Genomic DNA, 23,506 nt, shown 5'->3' on the forward strand with positions numbered 1-23,506 from the left:
ACACCTTGTACTGAAGTTTCAGTCATCAATCCTCCTATTGACCAACAATTCTTCACCACCCGTCAATTAACACCTTAAAATAGGACGTGCAAGTCAGTTGGCCCGCTGTTAAAATATTCCTTTCTGTTTATAATGGTTATGCCGCCCAATCCCTACCAGTGGACGCGCCCAATTAGTGTTCCAGGTATTTCATCACAGGAAACTCAGTTCCATTAGAGAAAAAAGTGTTCATAACATCTGAAATTCATTCTGAAGAAATTCCTTCACTCTGAATTTAACGTTATCCTTCTTGTAGAACCTATTCGAGTTCCTTAATGATCCCAGGAGCCGAATTCCATAAAAAGACACATTCATTTGTATGCATTGTCCAGATATCCTTAGATTATTCGGAACGATATCACGGGTAAGAAGTTTAACCACGCCAGAGCGATATTGTGGATCTGCGCCGATTTGAGTTTTATGGCTCTGTATTCTACATTCTACACATAATGCGGAATGAAATGGCTAACGGGATAAAACCATTCTATTGTCCCAAATATAAGTTGGATGAATATTTGAAATTCTGAAGTTTTAGCGTAGAAGTGTGCAAAGCGGAATGCTGCAGGTCACCAACATTCCTGATAGAAAATAATAATACAAATATACGGAGGCAGATTAATTATCCTAACAAAGCTGATGATTTTTCAGTTGCTTTTTTTGATATCGAATGTTGACAAAATTACTTCTTCAACATTAATACCTTTATCGATAACGTGCACTGTAGCAGAAAATATATGCCTAATTTTTTTTGTCATTGTTTAACACATGCTTGTTACTAATGAAAAGGTCAGCTTAGGTTAGATTAGGTCCAAAGTACAACCCGCAAGGGTTTATTGTGGCTCGCACCTATTCACACTAAACCAAATAAACCCAGCTTCTAAAGAAGCCAATTAGTTTGTATGGTGAGTGGTCTTTCAGGTCAGATGGTAAGAGTACGGCTCTGCCGAACTCCAAAAACCTGATTCGGTCCCCAGCGGGGCAGGCAGAAAGTACGTGCTCTGCTATTTCATCATTTTCCAAACAGAGGCGACACACACTGTATTCCGACAGTCCGAGTCTCTGCATATGATGATTCAAATGACAGAAGGCCTGTTAGACATCGTAGTTCATCTCTACTGTAGTCAACAACTGTTTGGTATCAAGCTTCGAAGGTTGAATAATCGGCAATCCTGGAATATTCTGCCAGATGTTCCTTATTAATCTTGTCATCCAGGTATTCAACAAAGCATAAAGCGATGCCAATGACAGGTTCTGGTCCGATGAAGCTGCTTGCAGTACCCTCCTTTGCAAGGGAGTCAGCAGCCTTATTGCCTTCCAGGCCAGCGTGGTCAGGACTCTAGACCAGAGACAATCTGTTAAGTCTTCCTATCGAGAAGAGTCGTTTTTGTCAATTTTCTACCAATTTAGACGTTGCTCGGTAGGAGCCAAGAGTTTCTCACGCCGCTCGATAAAAAGAACATCTGATGAAATTCACTCAAAAACAATATGTTCACATCTAACGACAACAAAAAACAAAAATGCATCTTTAACCCACAGTGTGATTTACTATACGTCAAATAAAACCAACGCAATTGTAACCTTTCTTCTCCTGAGATAGTAATTTGAATTGTATGGCGTGAAGGTAATAATAATGTGCATGACATACTTGAAAGGTTCTCAATGTATTTATTTGATGAAGAATATTATCAGTTTAATTATCATTACAATTATCACCTTATACGTGATCACTATTTCGAAAATCAAAATGGGTATAGTAAGTATGTACTTGAAAAATCATTGATGAGACTGACGACAGTATACCTTATGGTTTGTAGTGTATGGAAAAGGTGTTTCAGTTACAAATTGTCTCTTCAACATTTGTTTTATATCATAATGGGGTTGGTAATCGGAAGTTGTGAAAATATGGCTCAAATTCATGGCAGGGATTTCTATTCAAGTACTTGCCAAGTTGATATTGAAACCTCTTAAAATATAACCATAAAACCACATATTTCCAGAAAGTTCTCTCAATGAAGAATTCTCAATTGTAGTAATTTGTTGAATGTAGAATTCTGACCTGTCAGAATGAGAAGTCACATACAGTTAATTTTTAATACGATACTGAAATAATCACACAGGAACACCATTAGACTAGCCTTCTTCTTTCTGAATGTGAGATGAATACAGAAAAATATTGTGAAAGATTGAATAATTCAAGTCATATTTCACAATATATCTGTCTCTAATATAGTCTGTAAGGTATTAGGTAGCTAAGTTATGAGAGAGCTAGATATCTCAGTTCAGGCAGACAATGACGTCATCACACCAGTCAGGTTGCTCTCAGCTCGCCAGACAAGGCAGACAGACCACTCAGCCAACTAGAGTGCACCAAATTGTCACGTGGTGTCCTCAAACTGTCACCCAGCTAGCTAGGCGGTGAGACAGCCAATCAGAGTGTACCAAATTGTCACGTGTTGTCCTCAAACTGTCACACAGCTCGTCAGCCAATCAGAGAGCACACTTCTGCATCTCAGAACATAGTGGCTACCCAAGCGGGAGATTTGAACTTTTTGTGGACAGACCTCCCAGATACCCACATTTTCGAAAAACATCCTGTAACTCAGAAACGATGATAGATATCGATATGAGGTTTTCACCATTAAGTTTGTCAACAAATTTGCATAGCCATCAGTTTTCATCTATCTAGTTTGAAAACAGGAGTTTTTGAAAGTATCCAATTTGGCGCACTCTGTACAATACATATGTATTTTTTATATTTCTTTTGTATTAGCTTTTCTTTACCTCTTCATGTTTACATTCAGCTAAATAGACAAAGTCTATAACAACAGAACATGCTGAACCGTTTCTTCTGATTCAAAGTTATTTTTTACTAAAAACATATCAGAAGGGCGTTGATCTAATCACGAACTATTATAGTCGATGGACTGCCTTTTCTTAGAAATTGCTATCAAGCGGTAGGTCCTCAAGAATGTGAGAAATCCAATTATAATCGTGTTATGAATGTTGCAAATCGTGAGCATACCTTTGTGGATTAATTTTTGTGTGTCCATATTACAAGTGAACGAAGCTTCGGTCGTGGCCTGAGAACTTGTCAATCAATTTGTTTGGTGAATATTCGTGATTTTGTTATTACAGAATTAGGATGCAGTTGCTAACTTTCACTTGAATAATATACTTTTTTCTTTCGTTGAATGTAGTCTAGATGATTCGAACTCAAAAATTCAGGATCAGTTAGGTTTCTACCACCAAAGTTCTTATGCAGTTCATGATGTAAACTAGAACTACTCAATGGTTATTGAATCCAAAAATTTATTTTGGTTGATTTTAATGAAATTAAAACTCATTAATACAGTTTATTGTAAAGACCGGTCGGTAGCCGGTCGGTTCGACGTGGGTGCTTTGTTCACTCATTCATTCAAATTGACCACCGTGTTAATCGGTGGTTCAAACCCCAGGCTGAACGATCGATTTTCACTTGCTATCGTCCAACCCGTGTTAGGAATCAAATGTTAAAAGGTAAGATCTCGTTAGTCCTTAGCTCGCATAAGTGCATCGACTTCTGAGGGTTGTCGTTCGTAGAGTTGCGACAGCTGGTTAACAGGAAAAACAGATTTTCACTATAAAGGGTTTCACAAAAACCGCGACACGTGTTTCGCCATACAATAGCTTTCTCAAAGGTGAAATAATAAGTTTCTTCTAACATAATACCTACTTGTATGCCTAGTTTCTAATTAATGATTATACCTGAAAAGGCCAGGTATAAATTCATTAATTATATGAATAAATTAAATTTCTGAATGTACTTAACTTTTCTTACCTGGGAATGAACAGATTCAATAATGGCGAATTATTCAGTTCAGTTTGATTGTTCATAAGATATTGAAAGTTTTTAAATTTATTTTCCATACACTCCAACAGGTTAAGTTTCAAACCTTTTCTCTGGAAATGGAGGGGCTTCAATTCATATTTGAACTCATGTCCCTCTGTGATTGAATGAGTGGCATATGTGGAATTTATTTTCACATTCTGGAAACTATTTCTATGTTCCTTTATGCGGGCTTTGAACGTTCTTCCAGTTTGACCTATATAAAACATAAGACATGACCCACATGATAATTTATACACTCCCGATTTTTCTGAAACTGAACTGAACACAGTTAAAATCATACAATGAACTCTTCCGGTGAATGGTCTAAGAGGGTATTCAATTAATGAACATTTCACGCGCCTTTTTATATGAAACTAATCGTTTTCAGAACGTTTGACATTCCAAAAAATATTTTTCAAAAATATTAACCTCTCTTGCGGTTCTACGAAAAACTGCTTTTTTCCGTTTAGTATCTATGTTTTGTTAGATTCTGGGATTATAGGTGTTGTTGAGAATAATTGTCACAAACATTTTTCTGTCCATGCTACCAAAATTCAGAATAGCTCAAGGAAGTATAAAAAATGACATGTATATATATATATATATATATATATATATATATATATATATATATATATATATATATATATATATATATACATGTCATATACATATATATATATATATATATATATATATATATCAGGAAAATGCATCAAAACACAATGAATGTATAAACAGAAAATATAGAAAGATATCTACTACTAGCCAAATATTGTGAATACGTTTCAGAGAAATATGGTGCATTGAAAATTTCAAGGCCCAAATTTTATTGATAAATACTTGAAGGTGCAGTAGTTTTTTTCTGAATGGCAGAATCCATAACCTATATCGTATTTCATATAGTTATTGGCAATATCGTCTAATTCAGAAATAGTATGGTTTTTTGAATGAAGACAGAAAAAACCGTATTGTTAATCTCGATTTTCTGATTGAATTTACGATTTACACTTCTATACAATCTCTTTGAAGGCTTTATTGTTCTCGAAAGACATTATAAATTGAAATATTTCACGACTGTTATTATGTTTTGACAATCAAAAAATTGGCCATTGAAACCATCTTTTCATTTTCAACTTTTGAGAAGTTAATGCTTGAGGCAGACGACAGTTACCTTCTTACATACTTTTTAAGGAGACCAGAACTAGAGATGAAAATTATTATTCGACTTGCAACTGTCACAGTTAAATGGGATAACTTTATATTCTGACAATTTCAGAATCCATTTTTAGAGGAAAAACAATTATAGTAGTAACACATCAATCTTGATGAAACCACAATAGTAAATTCATTTGAATAAATATAGTTTAAAAAACTGAAAAACATGCTTTTAAAGAACATCGAACTGCAAAGTTGAAAACATTTTTTCTGAATAAGCTTAAAACAGTAGCGAACGAGAAATACTAGTATTATTGTGGAAAAAGCGACGGGCGCTTAATATACAGGGTGTAACTGAATAAGTGTAAAAAATTCAAGGAGGTGATTCCACATCGAAAAAAAGATAGGATCTTCCATATAAAGAAATTTCATTGGAGCACACCTTGCTAAGATATAGCCCCTTAAAGGGCGCACATAAAATTTGTATAACAATTTTTTTCACTAGCACTAAAAAAGTTACAATATTGAAATTGACCTGACGTTTTGTACTACCAAAAAAACACTTAGCCAGAAATTTGTTGGGTTACTCCATGGTTGTAAGGGGTGGAAAACGCAACCCCTAAAATTAATTTCCAATGTAACTTTTTGTCTCATCATTTGTTTACCATTTAAAAATTCATTTTCGATAGCCTGTTTCATTCTGAACAAAAAGTGTCTCTAGGATTTTTTGCCCAAAATGAACCAGTTCGCACCAAAAAATTATTTTAGGAACAACTACAGAGATACATCGTCATAAATGCGAAAATACGAAACTAATCTATCTAGTAGGTCACTAGTAGCGATAGTGACAATTGAATTGATATGACGCTGTCAGTTTGTGAATTTTCGAAATTGAATTAATACGAACACCACATCTTGAAGAAGCAGTACTTTATTTGATTGAAGAACAACGTACTACCATTACTAGAAAGATTGCTTTCCAGTTAAATGTTGATCATATGACGGTATTTCGAATTTTAAAGGAACAACTCTTATACCCTTATCATCTGCAACGAGTACAGGCACTGTTACCGCAAGACTTTCCGAACCGTCTTGAATTTTGCAATTGGATGCTGGAAATGATTAGAAGAAATTGTGACTTTCTGGAGACGATAGAATTCACAGAGGAATGTAGTTTTTCTCGGGACTAAATTATTAATTTTCATAATTACCACATATGGACATCAAGAACAGTTTTGTCTTAACGTGTGGCTCGGAGTTATTGGGGATGATTCAATTGAACCTCATTTTCTATCTCCTCGATTAAATGGTGAGACATACGTTCGATTTTTAGGAGACGTGCATCCAGTAATGCTGGAGGAAGTTGCTTTGGGCATCAGAAAGGATATGTTTCTTATGCATGATGGGGCTCCCGCCCATTTTAGTCAAGTAGCACGTCAGCATTCAACTGAAACATATGCAAATCAGTGGATAAGTCGAGGAGGACCACAGAACTGTCCCGCTCAATCCCCGGATCTCAATCCTCTCGATTTCTCTATTTGGGGCCATTTACAGCATTTGGTTTATCGTACTCCTGTTCGCGATGTAGAGGGCTCAAGAAACCGCATCATCGATGCATGCAGGGTAATCAGAGAGACTCCAGGAATATTTGAGGGAATACGTGGCTCAATGCGCCGACTTCTAGACGCATGCGTAAGGTCTGAAAGTAGACATATTGAACATTTACTATGATTTCTACATGTTGTGTTTTGTTATTAATGAATTAGTTTTGTTTATTGCCCTTCAATCGTTCAATGCAGGTACTTACTACAAAATAACAATAAATTCAGTTCTCATTTATGACGATGTATCTCTGTAGTTGTTCGTAAAATAATTTTTTCTGCGAATTGGTTTATTTGAGGCAAAAAACCCAAGAGACATGTTTTGTTCAGAATGAAACAGACTATCGAAAATAAATTTCTGAATGATAAACAAATAATATGACAAAAAGTTACATTGGAAATGAATTTAGGGGTTGCGTTTTCCACCCCTTACAACCATGGCGTAAACCAAATAAATTATTGTCTAAGTGTCTTTTGGTAGTTCAAAACCTCAGGTTAATTTCAATATTGTAACTTTTTCAGTGCTTGTGAAAAAAATGTTACACAAATTTTATGTACCCCATTTAAGGGGCTGTATCTTAACAAGGAATGCTCCAATGAAATTTCTTTATATGGAAGATCCTATCTTTTTTTTCGATGAGGAATCACCTCCTTAAATGTTTCACACTAATTCGGTTACACCCTGTACAAAAAATTTGGCACAAAGCGGCCAAGCTTTTTTCACAATATAACTAGTATTTTTCGTTCGTTATTGTTTTGAGATTATTCAAAAAAAAACTTTTTAGTACAATGTTCTTTAAAAGCGTGTTTCTTAGTTTTTTAAACTATATTTATTTTTCATTTTTCAGTTTCGTATGCTGTAAAAGCGTGTTTTTAGTCTTTTTTAACTATATTTATTTTACCTAAACTTTGGGATCAATCACCGCGAATAATATCGATATATCAAGGGGGTTACGTAAAGCGCCATCTGCTCGCGAATAGATCAAGCAATAATATCGATAATTCTGTCAATGACAGATCCCGATATGAAATGAAAAGGAAAGTTACAAACAAACATACATTCATACAGGTAAAGCTGATATAAAGCGTGTAAAAAATAACCTATGTTTTATCAAATAATACCTTCTAATTATCTTGTTGTCGCTTTATTTTTGCAATTTTGGGACGAGTGGTTCAATTTGGGGTTCAAAATTGGGTTTCAGTAAATTAACGATGTTATATTTCATACATCAATCAGTCTTTCAAACGAATGAAAAACTTTGATGGTGTCTCACACACACTTTGTTTTATTTGATTTTAAAGATAGAATGGAAAAAAGGAAGGACCCTGAATTGTATATCACAATGTCGAATTCATTGGCATAAATATTGGCAATGACACTTCATTGTGTCATTGCCAATATTTATTTTATAATTTCGTGAGCTTGACTCTCATACCAATTTCAAAAATTCCACCAGTCCAATCCTGCCTCAGGCTAACCATGTTCTGTCCATTCCCAAGACAAACTCGGCATGATATCACGTCCGATTAGTTTTTACGAGCATACAATTATACGATTAAATAATTTTATTGAAACGGATGGTATTCTCAAGTTCTTCGGTAAGGATCTCGAAGTCGACATTTTATTGTGTAATGACTAATAACACTGCCGTAATCGTCTCCGGGCCGAGATTCTGATAGGCTCGTACCGATTGAGCTGTCAGCGAAACCCATTGTTTCGATAAAACGGACCGTCAGGAAGCAATTGCTGTGTTTACAATGCCAATGAACATCAAGATAGCGCAAAGTATCTCGAGTAGCTTCAACCGATCTAATCGGTTATTTCTAAGTATGCGATTGTTTCGAAGGGGAATGTTCTTCGAACAACGATATCAATTATGCTATAGAATTAGTCGAACCCATTGAAATGTTAGAGACTGCTTGCTTCCACCAGATTCCAGCAGTTAAAGTCGCTTTAACGCTAATTGTGGTAGACTGTAATGGAGATATCCGATTTCACTACAGGTGAAACAATCTGAAATTTTCACTTTTGTTTCTTCTAATCTCAAAATCTTAAATGGAGTGAGGTCAAATCATGAAAAATTATTAGGATCAAGCATGACTGATTAGAAACCAGTCAGATCCTTCCAACGTCAAAGTATAATCAGCATAAAAAATGACAGCACACAATTGAGAATGATGACCATTCAGAATCTAGTTTTTATACTCTATCATTCTACTTGAGAATTATTTCAGCATATGAACGTATATGATAATATTTTCGAAACAGTTATTATTCTGGTTTGCATTGACTTCATTTGGTTTACCATATTTCAATACCACAATGGCTTGTAGTCTCTGGTTTCTCATTCTCACTTCTCCCATGTTAGTCTGGCTAACGCTTCGCTTTATCAAAACACGTCCAGTGCGGTTTCTTCTTCCTCCTAGCAAAATCTGCAATGAGCTCTTTCTGGCAGGCCCATAATGGCTAATATGTTTTTTTGAGTCGACAATGCCTCTTTGGAAGAAGGACCACCTTGTGGTTGGGGTTGAGCTGGTCTCCCGTGAATTGAGGCACGAGTTCCTTCAAAAACTTTTTTGCCTGTCTCATTCTTGGGTGCTCGTTCCACCAGTTTTGCGATTTGACTCGCATGAGCTCCTACTTTCTGTTCTAAAAAAATTCAGAATTGCATCTACTTCAATTACATTTCTGTCACACTGAAACCATGAATTTCTATTTTCAGATTTTTCAACTATAACTTCTGCAAGCAATTCAACCTTTCTCACAAGATTCCTAAATCTATTTCCAAAGCTAGGTCACAGCTGAATCATGCAAAGTAGCGCCGTATCATCAATATGAAATGGGATTTTCATGTGATATCAGCAGGACTCATGAAGGAACACCAGCGGGATGATATGTGATATCTGCAAGTTCTTTTTGATTTTGATATATTTGGCACATTTTTTCATGAGAAAATAGAGTTAACTAATGAAGTGCTGACGAAGATCATTTCGTTTTCTTGTCAGAAACTCAAGCATCTTCTGAAACTAGAAAGATATGCTTCTCTCATCTAGAATCAGGGTGATAGTGAGTCAAGCTTGTCAATATTTGCGTTTGTCATACACCTGTACAGAGTCACTGTTACCTTCCAGAGGCAGCGCATATTTATCTCCATCATTCAAATAGTGTTACTTTAACCACAGATTAGATACTGGGTCGGTCTAATCGACCACCTTTGAAGGTTGTTCGAAAGTGGCTCATATCCAGTCGAAGTTGGTCGAATATTAAAGAAGCCACCTAACTTATTCAGCAGCACAGAGATGACACGAGAAATGTATATTCAAGTCAAGTTTGTGAACGTCAGAAAATAAACTGCTATTGTGTAAACGGACAAAATGGAATCACCAAATTGAGTTTCATGACTTATGTTTGTCATAAATATAACTTAGAGCACATTAAAACATACACAGTGTGGAATTACTTCAACATTGCTCTACCACATGATCACATCTTCATCAACTAGTAGAATCAAACATAATTTGGACCATGATCTCATGCAACTTTCTTTTGTTGTTGAAATGTTGGCTATTTGGACAGTTTTATCCTGGAAATCCGATTCGCACCATTTGCCATTCACTTTTCGGAGCCTTTTTATTTTTGACTTATATTGTTGTATCCAACATTTCCAATATAGATCTGACAGAACATATGCAATCATTTACTGAACCCTAATGCAACAGTTCAATATCCCCATATGAAAATACACCGCCTGATCTGAAGACAAAAAATAATTGGGTGTGAAAACTTTAAGATTGTCTGGATCCAGGACCTTCGCCAGTCCAGCCCCCAGTAGGGGGGGGATAAGGGAGCCTCCCCCCTGCTTTTCCGACTTGGGAAAAAGTTGGGAAATTTTGGGCCGTGAAGATAGAAGAAAATAATTGAATGAATAAAAATTAAAAAAATTAAAATGAGAGAAAAGAAAGGAAGAGGCAATAAGAAAAGGAAGGTTGGGAAATCCCAACCGGTAGAAGGTTGGGATTTCCCAACATGCATAACTTGGAGATCCCATACTTCGAGATTCTGAGTTATTTGAAAACTTCAAAAAGTTTAATTTCTCCCGAATCAGAGAACAGTCCTGAACAGTCCACAAATTTTGAAGTGACAATTTTACAAAATTCCCAACTTTTCGCTGTTTTTTCGAAAAATTTGGGAAATTTCGGGACGTGAAGATAGAAAAAATGATAGTAGAAAACAATAGGCACAATGAGTGTTGTTTCCTTTCATTTGTATTGAATACTCCTATACATGGTGGATATGGTGGAAGATCAAGGACCTTGGTCCAAAGTAGAATAATTCCCATTATCATTTTTATAATTACCAAAATTTATTTTTGTTTGTGCATACCCTAACGGGCATTAGCATTCAGCCAATATTTGGATAGCTAAGTGAGAAAATTTATATATTATAGTTGTAACTAATCCCTCGGCTTTCATTTTTTCGAAAGTTGGGAAATTTTGCTGGTGGGGTTGGGGAAATTTGGATTCCCTTCCACCCTGGTATTTCTTTTCGCTACGGCCCTGTCTGGATCTACTGATAGTGAGCTAGTGATCCCTACTTCACTATGTATTCAACTTCAGGAAATACAGAACAAATTCTTTTTTGGGATTTGCAGACTTTGGATATATTTGTAGAGCTGTTTTGATGAACTTCACCATTCTCTTCCAAACGCCATCCATATTCGATGCACCTGGACAGTTGACATGTGAAAATATGGACATTTTTGAGATGAATAAATGACCTTGAATGACTTTTTAACACGCTTTTATTAACTTCACCTGTATGTAGGTGTGTTTCATCGTTTGTTTGTTTGTCACTCCAGAATTATCAACATTATTGCTTGATCTATTCGCGGGCAGATGGCGCTGTACGTAACTCCTTGATATAATTCGAACTCACTTCACATGTATTTCTTCATCTGAAAAACGTATATTTTCATTATTATTTTATTATCACGCTTTTACTAGCTTCACCTGTATTTATGAATGTTAGTTTGTTTGTAACTCTCCCCTCCATTTCATATTTATTCCCCTTTGAATGCTCGGGATCTGTATTTGATAGAATTATCGATAGTAGTGTTTGATCTATTCGCTGGCAGATGGCGCTGTAAGTAACCTCCCTAATATAATTCGAACTCACTTTACATGTATTTTTTCATTTGAAAAAAGTTTTTTTTATTAACACGTGCGCCTGCTTCCTTATTTGTATCCCTTCTTTGCGCGCCTTCCTTGGGCTTGGTAGCTGATTCTCAGGCTTCTGAACATAATACAGCTGATTGATCCCAAAGTTTAGATAAAATAAATATAGTTTAAAAAGACTAAAAAACACGCTTTTATAAATCACAAAACTAAAAAATTTTAAAAAAATATAGTTTTAAAAAACACTCTTTTAAAGAACATCGAACTAAAAAGTTACAAATATTTTTTTTAAATAAGCTTAAAACAATAACGAACGAAAAATACTAGTAAGTATTATTGTGAAAAAAGCGTGGGCGCTTTGTGCCATATTTTTTGTATATCAAGCGTCCGTCGCTTTTTTCACAATAATACTAGTACTTTTTGTTCGTTATTGTTTTAAGCTTTTTTTTTAATTATTTTTAACTTTTAAGTTCGATGTTCTTTAAAAGCGTGTTTTTTGTATTTTTTTAACTATATTTATTTTCAAACACTTTGTTCGATCTGATTTTCAAGATGAGGTAAGATTGAAAGAAAAAGTATTATTCCGGCGAGTGAAAATAATTATTCAACAACTCTATTTGAATTCAATCAACAAATGTGGCATGATCTTAACGAGGAACTCCGTGTTATATTACACATTCCTTATTGATTGAACAACTCATGTTACCGAAAGTTTTCTTCAAAACATTTTCCGTCGGGACAAATTTGAATGCATGACGTAGGTAATGTAGTCTAGGATAGAAAACTTCCCCTTTTCCTTTTCTCACTGGAAATTACATTTTGTCTTTACTGCTTCGTTACTAACGTGACTTTGAGAACATTCTGGATGTTTACCAAAGCCTTGTTTATATCTCTGAATATTACATCTTTATACTTTTGTTAAACGTTTACTACATGAAAAGTGCAGTCCTTTAGATTTTCTACAACTATCGATGTAAACAAATACTCTGTAGCCTTTCAGGGATTTTGTATATAACAAATAATGTGATATATTTCTTGCTAAACATAAATTCTTGGAAATTCATCAATGAATCTTAAAAAGTGGAACCGATTTCACGGTTCCTTGGAAAATGCAAAAACAATTTGTCGCGACTTTTATACCGTTCGATTCTGCCGGCAAGTGAATAATGTGCGTAGAGAACAACTTTTTTCAATCAACAGATTTAAATCAAAATGGAAACGCTTTGGGCGATGATTCTTATTTGGAACAACCCGATTTATGAATGCGAGTGCAGCATGCAGTGTGAAAAAACGAATGAATGAGCGCAATTAGTACAGGTAACGAATGAAAACACCGGGGAACAAGTGAAAACTGAACAATATATCAAAACTGATCAAGAGATTTATGGGATGATGTCGGGGACATGAAAATTCGCTGTTAATTTTGTTGATGTTTTGTGAGATTTTCGATGTTGAAATTCCTTCGCATACAGTGTGACCAGTATATCCACAGTTTTTCATTAATTAGACTGGTGCATATACCGAATTCTGATAGAAAATAATGATAGTTTCAACAGACAAGGACTAGTTACAAAGTTACAAAATTTAGGTTCTAAGAAATGGGACAAGTTAATGGACATGTTACGATTGCGCACGGCTGGTGTAAACATTGAAGTAGAAACCTCTGCTGCAGGCAACCAGTGATGCAATTGAACCCAGGTTTGTGTTTAAAAAACCCCACAAAATACAAATAAAACAGAGCGCAGAGTCAGATGCTACAAATGCAATACGCATATATACAGACGGCTCAAAAACCAAAGAAGGGTCAGGATGTGGAGTGTACTCCAGATCACTAAGCCTGAAGATTAAGTGGGAAAGGGAAAAAAATACCAGCGTGGTACAAACAGAACTGGCTGGTATCTCAATCGCCACAAAAGGAATAACCAGGAAAGGAATTTCTGGCAAAAACATAACAATCTACACTGATAGCAGACAAGCCCTATAAGCCTTGAACAGAAAACGTGTTACCTCAGTACCACCAAGATTCAGCCAAAGCCTCGGTAGATAATAACATTATCCTGAGGTGGGTTGAAGGGCACGACAGAAGTAAAGGTAATCGCATTGCCGACTCTTTATCCAAGGAAGCGGCACGACTAAGAATTTTAGGACCTAGTGGCACCTACGGCCTGATAACTTCGACAGTTGCGGAACTAGCCAAACTTCACACCCATATTCAATCCCTAAAGAGATGGGAGAAAATCAAAGGATGCAATCTTGCCAGGATCACCCTGGGCGACCCTGGAAAGCTGGCACCGAAGAAATATCTGGCGATGACCAGAAAAAATCTACGCTTAACAGTAGGATTTCTGACTGGCCACTGTCAACTAAGGAAACACCTCCATAAAATGGGGCTAGTGGATACACTTCTATGCAGCATGTGTGAACAGGAATATGAAACTGTCAGGGATGTCTTATGCGAGTGTTCGGAGTTACTAACAATAAGAGAGTGTGTGTTCGGCGAGTCTTGGCCTACACCTGCCGATATAAAGGACATGTCTTCCAGTGACCTGTCCACCTTCCTGGAAAGGACAGAATGGACGATGACCTAGCAGGACAACTCCTCGGGAGGCTGAAAAATGAGTCACATGTGGTCTAAGTGCTGTGGGCCTACACTAACCCTTCCTAATCTACAGATGGATGTATCAAATTGTTGGATGTTTTCGGGTTTATCAGTCGTGGTATACAAGTTTGTATGTTTGACGTTTCGTCTAATACTGTGATAGACATTATCAAAGGCGACACAGCAACAGTTGAAGTGATCTATTTTGCTGCGATGCTCAAATTGAAAATGATCCTGGTGCCTTTGTACTATTAATTAGATCAGGCGTCGAACGGCCGACTGATCTTGTATCTCATTTGTTGAAAGTATTCTTTCTATGTATTTCTATGGACCCTCCGACTAGTTTCGGATAGTACCTTCTGATTTTATCATGAATTCGCAGTCGTTCGAAAGCATATTGACATACGTGTATGTATCTTATGAAATTTGTTTATATGTATCTATATCCAAACTATATCCAATGTGGCACGAACTGTATGGCACGTAGCGGCGTTTTTTTGAAACCACATGCCGTTGGTGTCCAGATCATCCAATTTATGCTAAAAGAAGTTGGTAATCATCGATCTATAGTGCTCACTCGTCGTACTCCAAAAAATATGAACTGATGATGACTCGAGCCCAGAATCCACACCAAACAGTTACTTTTTCGGGATGCATTGGACGCTCTTGAATCTCATGTGGATTGGTATTGTTCCAAATTAGACAATTTTGTTTGCTCACGTACCCATTCATCCAGAAATGGGTCTCATCGCTGAAGATGAAAGATGAAATTAGGACCGTATGCCAACTACTCCAAAGCCCATTCAGCGAACATACTTCGTTGTCTATGGTCGTTTACGTTCAGTTCCTGGGTCAGTTGAATTTTGTACGGATGCAGGCCCAAGTCACGATGCAAAATTCGCGTCTGCGAAAGGCCGAGTGAGCGACACGAAATTGACAGCCTCAGATTCTCATGCATACTTTCGCAGACGGTGGCGATGTTTTCATCAGATCTTGCGTTTCGTCAACGTACAGGTGCTGTTCGATCGTTTACTGAACAAGTGGACTCAAATTTATCCACCGCATTGCGAATAGTCCGTTCGTTAGAACGATTATGGCGACCATATAATGGTGGAAGCGCGCGGTACGTTTCCCGAACAAAACACCATTTTTGATAATCAATTTTATTATTTGCACGCGTTGTTGAGTGCTATATCCGTCCATGGTGATTCAGCAAAACAGATTGCATAAATGACAACTAATTTGACAGATGTATCTTCAACAAGATGCTCATTATCACTTGTCAAAGTTCATGTACGTATGTATGTTAATGTTTATATGTACCTTCATACTTGCAGCTGGGTACATTTAACATAGCTATTAGAAATAGTCTCAGTCAGCTCCTGATGAAACTAACTAGTTAGGCGAGATACTCATCAAAAGGCAGTTTTTTTTTCTGCTGAGAGAAATCTGTTTTCGAAAAAATCTTGACGTACTTTTGTCTTTTTACGACCCTGCATAATCAACCTTAGTTTAAAATGTATGAGTAATTTCAATAATTTCACCATCACCGTTGGTTCCTTCGTTTCCTGTACTATCATCACAAAAATCGAACAATCTTGAGTTCTCGTTCCATTTCAGCCTAATCAAGCACCACAAACGAGGGAAGATCTCATCTGCACCACCAACTCATATATGCGTGTGAAGAATGAGACTGAAGAGTCTTAGTCGACCTGATCCTTCTTCTTCTTCTCGGACTACTGGCAGGAATGGCAACGACCGACGAGGAACTCTCGAGCGATGAGAGGCCGAGAAGAAGCGGCCTGTCCAGATCGCAGAGTCTGCCGCAATTGTCTCATCATGATTCCGGCTTGGGGAGTTATTATGGGGTTTGTCGAAACATGGTTGCGGGTTGGGGGTTGAGATGAACGCTGATTTCATTAAAGAGATATGTATGGCTTGATTAGAAATACTCCTGAAACTCTCTGGAGGATGGAAAGTTATATAAGTGGTTTCTTAAATTAAGTGAAAAATAAGATTCCTCGGTGAATTCTGTGATGAAAATTTCAAGGACTCCAAAAGTGTAGCAAGTTACACCTTTGGAGTAACTTCTACACCTTTGGAGGAATAATGAGTCGAAAAACGAAGTTTGTAAATGGAACTTTTGTATTAAGAACTACCCTCAAGTCTGAAATTTCAAATTTGAGGTTCATTTTTGTATTTTGTTTTACAATTTTCATACAATTTCGCGAAATCCAATAGTTTCCAATACTCAATAGCGACAAGCTGATTTGAAGCTGATGTATATTTATTAATGTAATAAATAGGAAAAATTTAGGTATGATACGAATACGAATCAATTATTTATTAACTTTTCAGAAAAAAATCTGACATATCAAAAATTATTTACAACGAATCTGTATATTGGCCAAACAGGGAGAACATTTTCACAAACAATTAGAGGTAATAGAAATAGTTTCGCAAAAAGAAAGACCACTTCCATATTTGCAAACCACCTTTTAGCAGAAGGACATGGGTTCAATCATGAATCCGACGTGTTACATTCAGAAGAGAAAAGTTTGAAACTCAATCTTCTAGAACGTTTGAAAATCAACAGATTCAAGAATTCAGTACTGAATTATCGATTATATTTGAATAAATTTCTGTTACTAAATATTTTTTTAAATGTGGCAACGTTCACTAATTTTCGAAATATTCCATTTCCACTCTCTTTTGAGATAATAGAAATAGTTTCACAAAAAGAAAGACCACTTCCATATTTTCAAACCATTTTTTAGCAGAAAGACATGAGTTCAATCATGAATCCGACGTGTTACATTCAGAAGAGAAAAGTTTGAAATTCAATCTTCTAGAACGTTTGAAAATCAATAGAATCAAGAATTCGGTAATTTACTGAATTATCGATTAGAATTGAATAACTTTCTGTTACTGAATATTTATTTAAACGTGGCAACGTTCACTAATTTTTGAAATATTCCATTTCCACTCTCTTTTGAGAGTGAACTTTGAATTTTTTTCTTTTTCCATTTTACAGACCAGGATGTTCAATAATGATTGTGATCTCTAAAAGAATACAATCAAGACCATTGAAAAATATGGAAATATTTTTGGGAAAATGGGCTAGTATTTACTATATCCTGTGAATGAATTCATTACTGATTTTATAACTCTTTTGAGGAATTGAGTGGTACCTCATTCTGAAGGTCGTTCAGTTACTTTTTCAAAAATATTATATACATAGACATTCATAAATATTACTCACAATGTTTTCGTTGGTAGTCCGTGAGAAATCTGTGACACCTAAACAAAGTTATGTATCAAAAACACTCAAGGATATTATTTTAATGAAATGAAAGAAAACAAAGACGTATTACATAATGGTGAATGTTCAAAGTATTTTTACTTCTAATATTCAATAAAATAATGAGGCAACATGATATTTCGTCGAAAATAATTATTGGAAAATATTAATTTCATTACTTCGGACTTCCATTGTCTATTATTTTATAAAATGATTTGAAATCCTTGAAAGAACCAATAAAAAGAAAAATTTTGAAAAATTGCTGAAAATTACAATTATATTAAGCAAAAAAACCCTGAAATGAAATAACAGTGCAATGAAATATAAGTAAAAATAAAACAATTAAGCAAAAATTCCAAGCAAGTTACTTCACGACGTTTCGAAACCCATAAATAGTCATCTTTCAGAAAAATTAGTCCAGTCATCATCCGAAGACGATTGTGTATATTTACAATCGAAACGTCGTGAAGAAACTTGGCTTGGAATCTCTTAATTTTTTCATTTTGTGTTTAATTGTTCTATTTCTTCTTGTATTTTATTTCACTGTAATTTCATTTCAGGGTTTGCTTAAATATAATTGTTATTTTCAGCTATACTTTTTTAATTCTTCTTTCTTATTTACACTTTCAGGGAATTCATGAAAAATGGAAGTCCAAACTAATGAAACTCATCATGAAACATTGTCAATCACCTTCAAACAAATTAGAAAAAATGTTATCTATCTGAAGTAGACTTGTTAGGTAGTCACTAATAATTAGTGGAAGAGTTGTCAAAAATGAAGAAACAAACGTCCTACTTATTTCCCAGGTAAAGCATTCTGGAGTTTTTTGTTGAATTATTTTTCATTTATTATTTCCGAGATCATTTTTGCTTTCGTTTACAAAATCGCGACACTTGTTTCACCATTCAATAGCATCTTCACGCGTCACAATACAGAATAAACCAAATCTATGTCATGCTTTTATAGTAATTCGAAACCTTATGGCTATTGCTATCTGATAAATTCATCACGTGAAATATCAACATTTCTAAGAACAACTCAATAAACTGAAGAATATTGATTCCAAGTTTCACCTGAGACGTCATTTCATCCACTTTCAAGATCTGTCCTGATTACCAATTTCCTCATTTCATCGCAATAAAGGGCGAAAATTCAAATATATTTGATCATTGAGCAATAATCCCGAATTCTGAAATCTATTGATTTCCAAGCATTTCAAAAAGATGGGTTTTGAACCTTCCAAAAGTGATACGTCATGATCGTGACTGAACTCCTCCTCTATCAAGAAATGGTTTGCGAATGTTGAATTGGTCTTCTCATTCAACTATTTATATGTTCTCACTTTCTTTTGGAGAAACTTCTTCCTGTTTAGCCAATATAAAGTTTGGGACAAGAACCACAAGTCAACTCATATACTCCCGATTTATCTGATACTGGAGTTTTATCTTCATTGTATTCAATGAATCTACTGAAATTACTATTTATTCTGTAGAATACGTCTAATTATTTGTTTACTATCATTCTCTGAAACTGAATCTAGTTCAAAGCTAGTTTTTGCAATTTGAAAGATACGATTACGAGGTGGATATTATTGGCTGAATTCTTTCTAAAAATTGCAAAAACTAGCTCTGAACCAGGTTTATCCAGTGTCAAAGAATAACAGTAAACATTCTGTGACTCTGACTTACTTTGGTGATAAAAGCATGACACAGAATTGGTGTAGTCAGTAATGTGACGCCTGAAGATGCTGTTGTGTAGTGTAACACGTTTCACGGTTTTGTAAACTGTCAAGTGGAAATCTCACATTGAAGTGTTTTTGAATACGGTATAACAGATTTTCATCATAAAATCATAAAATTTAAACTGCCTCAGACAGTGTTCATCTCAGCTCTCAAACCCAAATGTTTGGCTCACTTTGGTTCTCATAAACCGCAGAGAAAGTTTAATCATGATTTCAATAACGAGCAACCAAAAACCCATTATCAAGAAGAATGATCTTGATTGGGCCTAATAGTCACTTAGTGAACCCCTGATTATCGTTGTATTAAACGCTGACGAACTCATGAATTTCTTAGCAGCCTGCAGAAAATGATGTTACTTTCTTTGAATACGAAATGTGTTAATGACATTTTCTGGCGGAAGCGTGTAATCAAAATAATTGAAATGATAACGACCTAATGGATATTAAGGCAGAATCAATTTGTTCAACACAGCAGTAATTATATTGCCATCTATCTGGGCAAAACTAATCAACGATAGGATGAAAATTCATTTATTCAACTCATGCAAAGAGTTGATCGAACAATTCTGCTAAAGACTCGTCAATTAGTGGTTTCTTTGCCCCATGATACAGTTCCATAATTCAGTTTTCGAAAATCCAAAATTAAATTATTCAATTCTAGATTACGACAATATCGAGTGACACAACTCTAATAGTTAGCGTGTGAAATGAAATCGCTTGAACTCTGAGAAGAGAAACATTTTGCAATTTTTTCAATTCTTTCATTCATTCCATTCATTCATTGAACATATAGATTACCAACGGACACAAGCACAACGCATTATTCCTGAAGTATTACGAACAGATTTTAGGCTACCTTAAAAAATTGACAAAAGCAGAAATGCAATACTCTTATCGACGCGCGTTTCACCGTCTTCAGTTTTATTAATCTCCTGAAGACGCCAACTTGGTTGGTGAAACGCGCGTCGAGGAGAGTACTGCATTTCTGGTGATTGGGAAAAGTGTTTGTTTTTGATTTATTCAACGCCAGAGATTCCAGTTTTATCTTTAATTTCAACAGTTACCATTAAAATAGTACCTACAACTGAGAAAATCAATGAATGACATGCCCAGACGTCAAACAGTTCCTGAAAATATAATACTAGCTTCATTTTTTACCTACATAAAAAAGGAGATACAAATGGCTGTGAAAACTACAGAATTATAACTCCCACAAGTGCAGTTGGAAAAGTTTTTGTAATAATCACAGAGAAGAAAAAATAAATAAAAATGGAAAATGAACATGTCACAATATGGGTTTGAAGGAGGTAGGCAAGATCTAATATTCAATATAAGACAGACAACTGAGAAAAAACTGAGTGGAAGAGGAAAGTGTATCTACTTCGTAGGCCTGAAGAAAGCGTTTGACATAATAAAGAAGAAAAATTTTTGCAAATCCTTATAAGGAAAAGGAATTCACAAAGAAGATATTGATATCCTGGAGGTTAGGTTGGGTTAGGTCTGAAGTGAGTGGGTCTATTCGACACCGCAACCCGCAAGGATTTATTGTGGCTCACACCTATTCACACTCGACCAAATAAACCCAGTTTCTCAACGAAGTCGATTAGTTTGTATGGTGAGTTATCTTTCAGGTCAGATGGTGAGAGAACGGATCTGCCGAATTCTAAAAACCTGATTCGGTCCCCAGCGGGGCAGGCACAAAGTATATGCTCTGTTGTTTGATCATTTTCCAAACAGAGGCGGCACACACTGTTTTTTGACACTTCGAGTATCTGCATATGATGATTCAAATGACAGTGACCTGTAAGAAGGGCTGTTAGACATCGTAGTTCATCCCTAATGTAGTTCAACAACTGTTTGAAAACTGTTTTTCCGTTAAATAGCTGTCGCGCTTCTATTAACAACAACGCTCAGAAGTCGAAACTTGGGCGAGCTAAGGATTAACGAGGTCTTACCTTTCAACGTGTAATTCCTAACACGGGTTGGACGATATCAAGTGAAAATCGATCGTTCAGACTAGGGCTTGAGCCACCGACCAACACGGCAGTAAATTCGAGTGAGTGAACAGAGCACCCATGTCGAACCGCCTGGCTACTGACCGCCGACTGTTTGGTATCAAGCTTCGTAGGGTGAATAAACGCCTTGGAGTGAGCCAATCCTGGAAGATTCTGCCAGAAGTCCATAAATCTTCTTGCCATCCAGGTGTTCAATGTTTGTTTGGCAAAGCCTAAAGCGGTGCCAATGACAGGTTCTGGTCCAATGAAGCTGCTTGCAGCACCCTCCTTTGCAAGAGAGTCAGCAACCTCATTGCTTTCCAGGCCAGTATGGCCAGGAATCCAGACCAGAGACAATCTGTTAAGTCTTCCTATCGAGGAGAAAGACTTTTGGCAATTAGCTACCAATTTAGACGTTGCTTGGTAGGAGCTAAGAGCTTCCAACGCCGCTTGATTGCCGAGTATATTTTTATTGACTTGTGTATGAGGTTGGATTCTTCCAATCTCTCCGCACACAATTTAATAGCGTAAATTTCCGCTTGAAATACAGTCGCAAAGTTTCTTAGGCAGGTAGATATATCTGTCCTGGATCTGCGACTAAAAACACCTGCACCAGAACCTTATCGCTGAAGATGATTTTTCGATGAAAATTATGGTCAATTGCCAACTGCTATAGATCCCATTTAGCGAACACACGTCAATGTCAATTTACCTTCAGTTCTTGGGTCTGTTGAATTCAGAATGGGTGAAGGCCCAAGTCAGGACGCGATCTGCGAAATGCCAAGTTCTTGTGAGCGACGCGAAATTGACTGCCTTGGATTCTCCTACACACTCTCACAGACAGCGGCGATGTTTTCAGCAGATCTTGCATTTCGTCGACGTGGACTAGAATATATTCACCACTTTGCGAATAGTCATCTCGATAGGACGATTATTCGCAAAGTGGTGGACGATTGCGAGAACAGAACAGCCATTTTAATAAAACAATTTCATTATTTGCACGTATTGTTGAATACTATATTTGTCCATGGTGATTTGGCAAAATAGACTGAATAATTTGACAGATGCGACTTCAACGTTATCAATTGTCAAAGTTCCTGTTGGAAGAACCTTTACTAACAATACAAAACAGAAATATTCGACTTTCCATCAGTACTGGACAGAGTGATGGAAGAAGCCAAGCCAAATATAAAAAATGAAAAAAAATATCACAATTTCACAACATACTATCCAAGTCACCGTCATTTCACACTCACAAATCACACTATACTCACTTTTTCTTGAATTTACCCATTGACATTTTGAATAAATCCGATCTGAAAATTTGAAATTGTCAGAACCAATCTTACTGTTGATTGAAGAATTCTTTTACATTTAACTTCTGTACGTTTTTCAAATAATGAGTTTTTTTCTGTGCCTACTGTTGACTCTCAGTATTTGTCTGGAAATAGCAAGCATACTAAGAAACTTAATGCATGATCTACAATACATGAAGCCCATGCAGGAAATTCTTATAGAAGGAATATACTTGTTATCGTTACAAGACACTGCCAATCCCACAATTACCGAAATTCTTGCATATGGTGACTACAACAATAGAAAACAAAACAAAATGAAGCACCTCATCATCAAACCTTTTCTGATGGACAGACGATCGAAAAGAACAGTGAAGTGACTTGCAAGGTCTGCTGATTGAAGTCTGTTGGATTTTTTGAAGGCTCACTACAAGGCCGCGTTTTATGAAAGCAAACCAGCAATCTTGGATGATTCACGTCAACGAATTATTTTTGTATATCAATACATTACACCATTACACCTTTTTGAAGTAAAAAGTAATTGAAGAGACACATTCTAAATGATGATTTTTCATTGCACTTCCTTGTGAATTCCAAGCCTATAACTGAAACCAGTGATTCTTTCCAGCAAAGCATGACATTACAATAGTTATGGTTGGGAGTTAAAGAAAACTCACTTTGTCAATGAAACTGAAGTTTTGTCCTAATATCTACTGGGTTGGATTCGAAGAAGA

General features: G+C 36.0%; 1 protein-coding gene across 2 annotated transcripts in view; it reads left to right on the forward strand.

Annotated features, from left to right (window-relative positions):
- The window catches only part of LOC111517964 (monocarboxylate transporter 12), a 502,474-nt gene that overhangs the window by 419,820 nt on the left and 59,148 nt on the right, over positions 1-23,506 (forward strand). Inside the window, exon 3 of one of the 2 annotated variants that reach the window (XM_074182743.1) lies at positions 16,061-16,308. The exons of the other annotated variant lie outside the window; for it this stretch is intronic. Within the exon in view, the coding sequence (XP_074038844.1) occupies positions 16,189-16,308 (120 nt within the window). The 5' untranslated portion in view covers positions 16,061-16,188. The remainder of the gene's footprint in view (positions 1-16,060; positions 16,309-23,506) is intronic. 2 annotated transcript variants of the gene reach the window in all.

Source organism: Leptinotarsa decemlineata, unplaced genomic scaffold (genome assembly GCF_025532065.1).
Source record: "Leptinotarsa decemlineata unplaced genomic scaffold, Ldec_3_MD MMD2_tig00026328_RagTag_RagTag, whole genome shotgun sequence".
Classification (NCBI taxonomy): domain Eukaryota; kingdom Metazoa; phylum Arthropoda; class Insecta; order Coleoptera; family Chrysomelidae; genus Leptinotarsa; species Leptinotarsa decemlineata.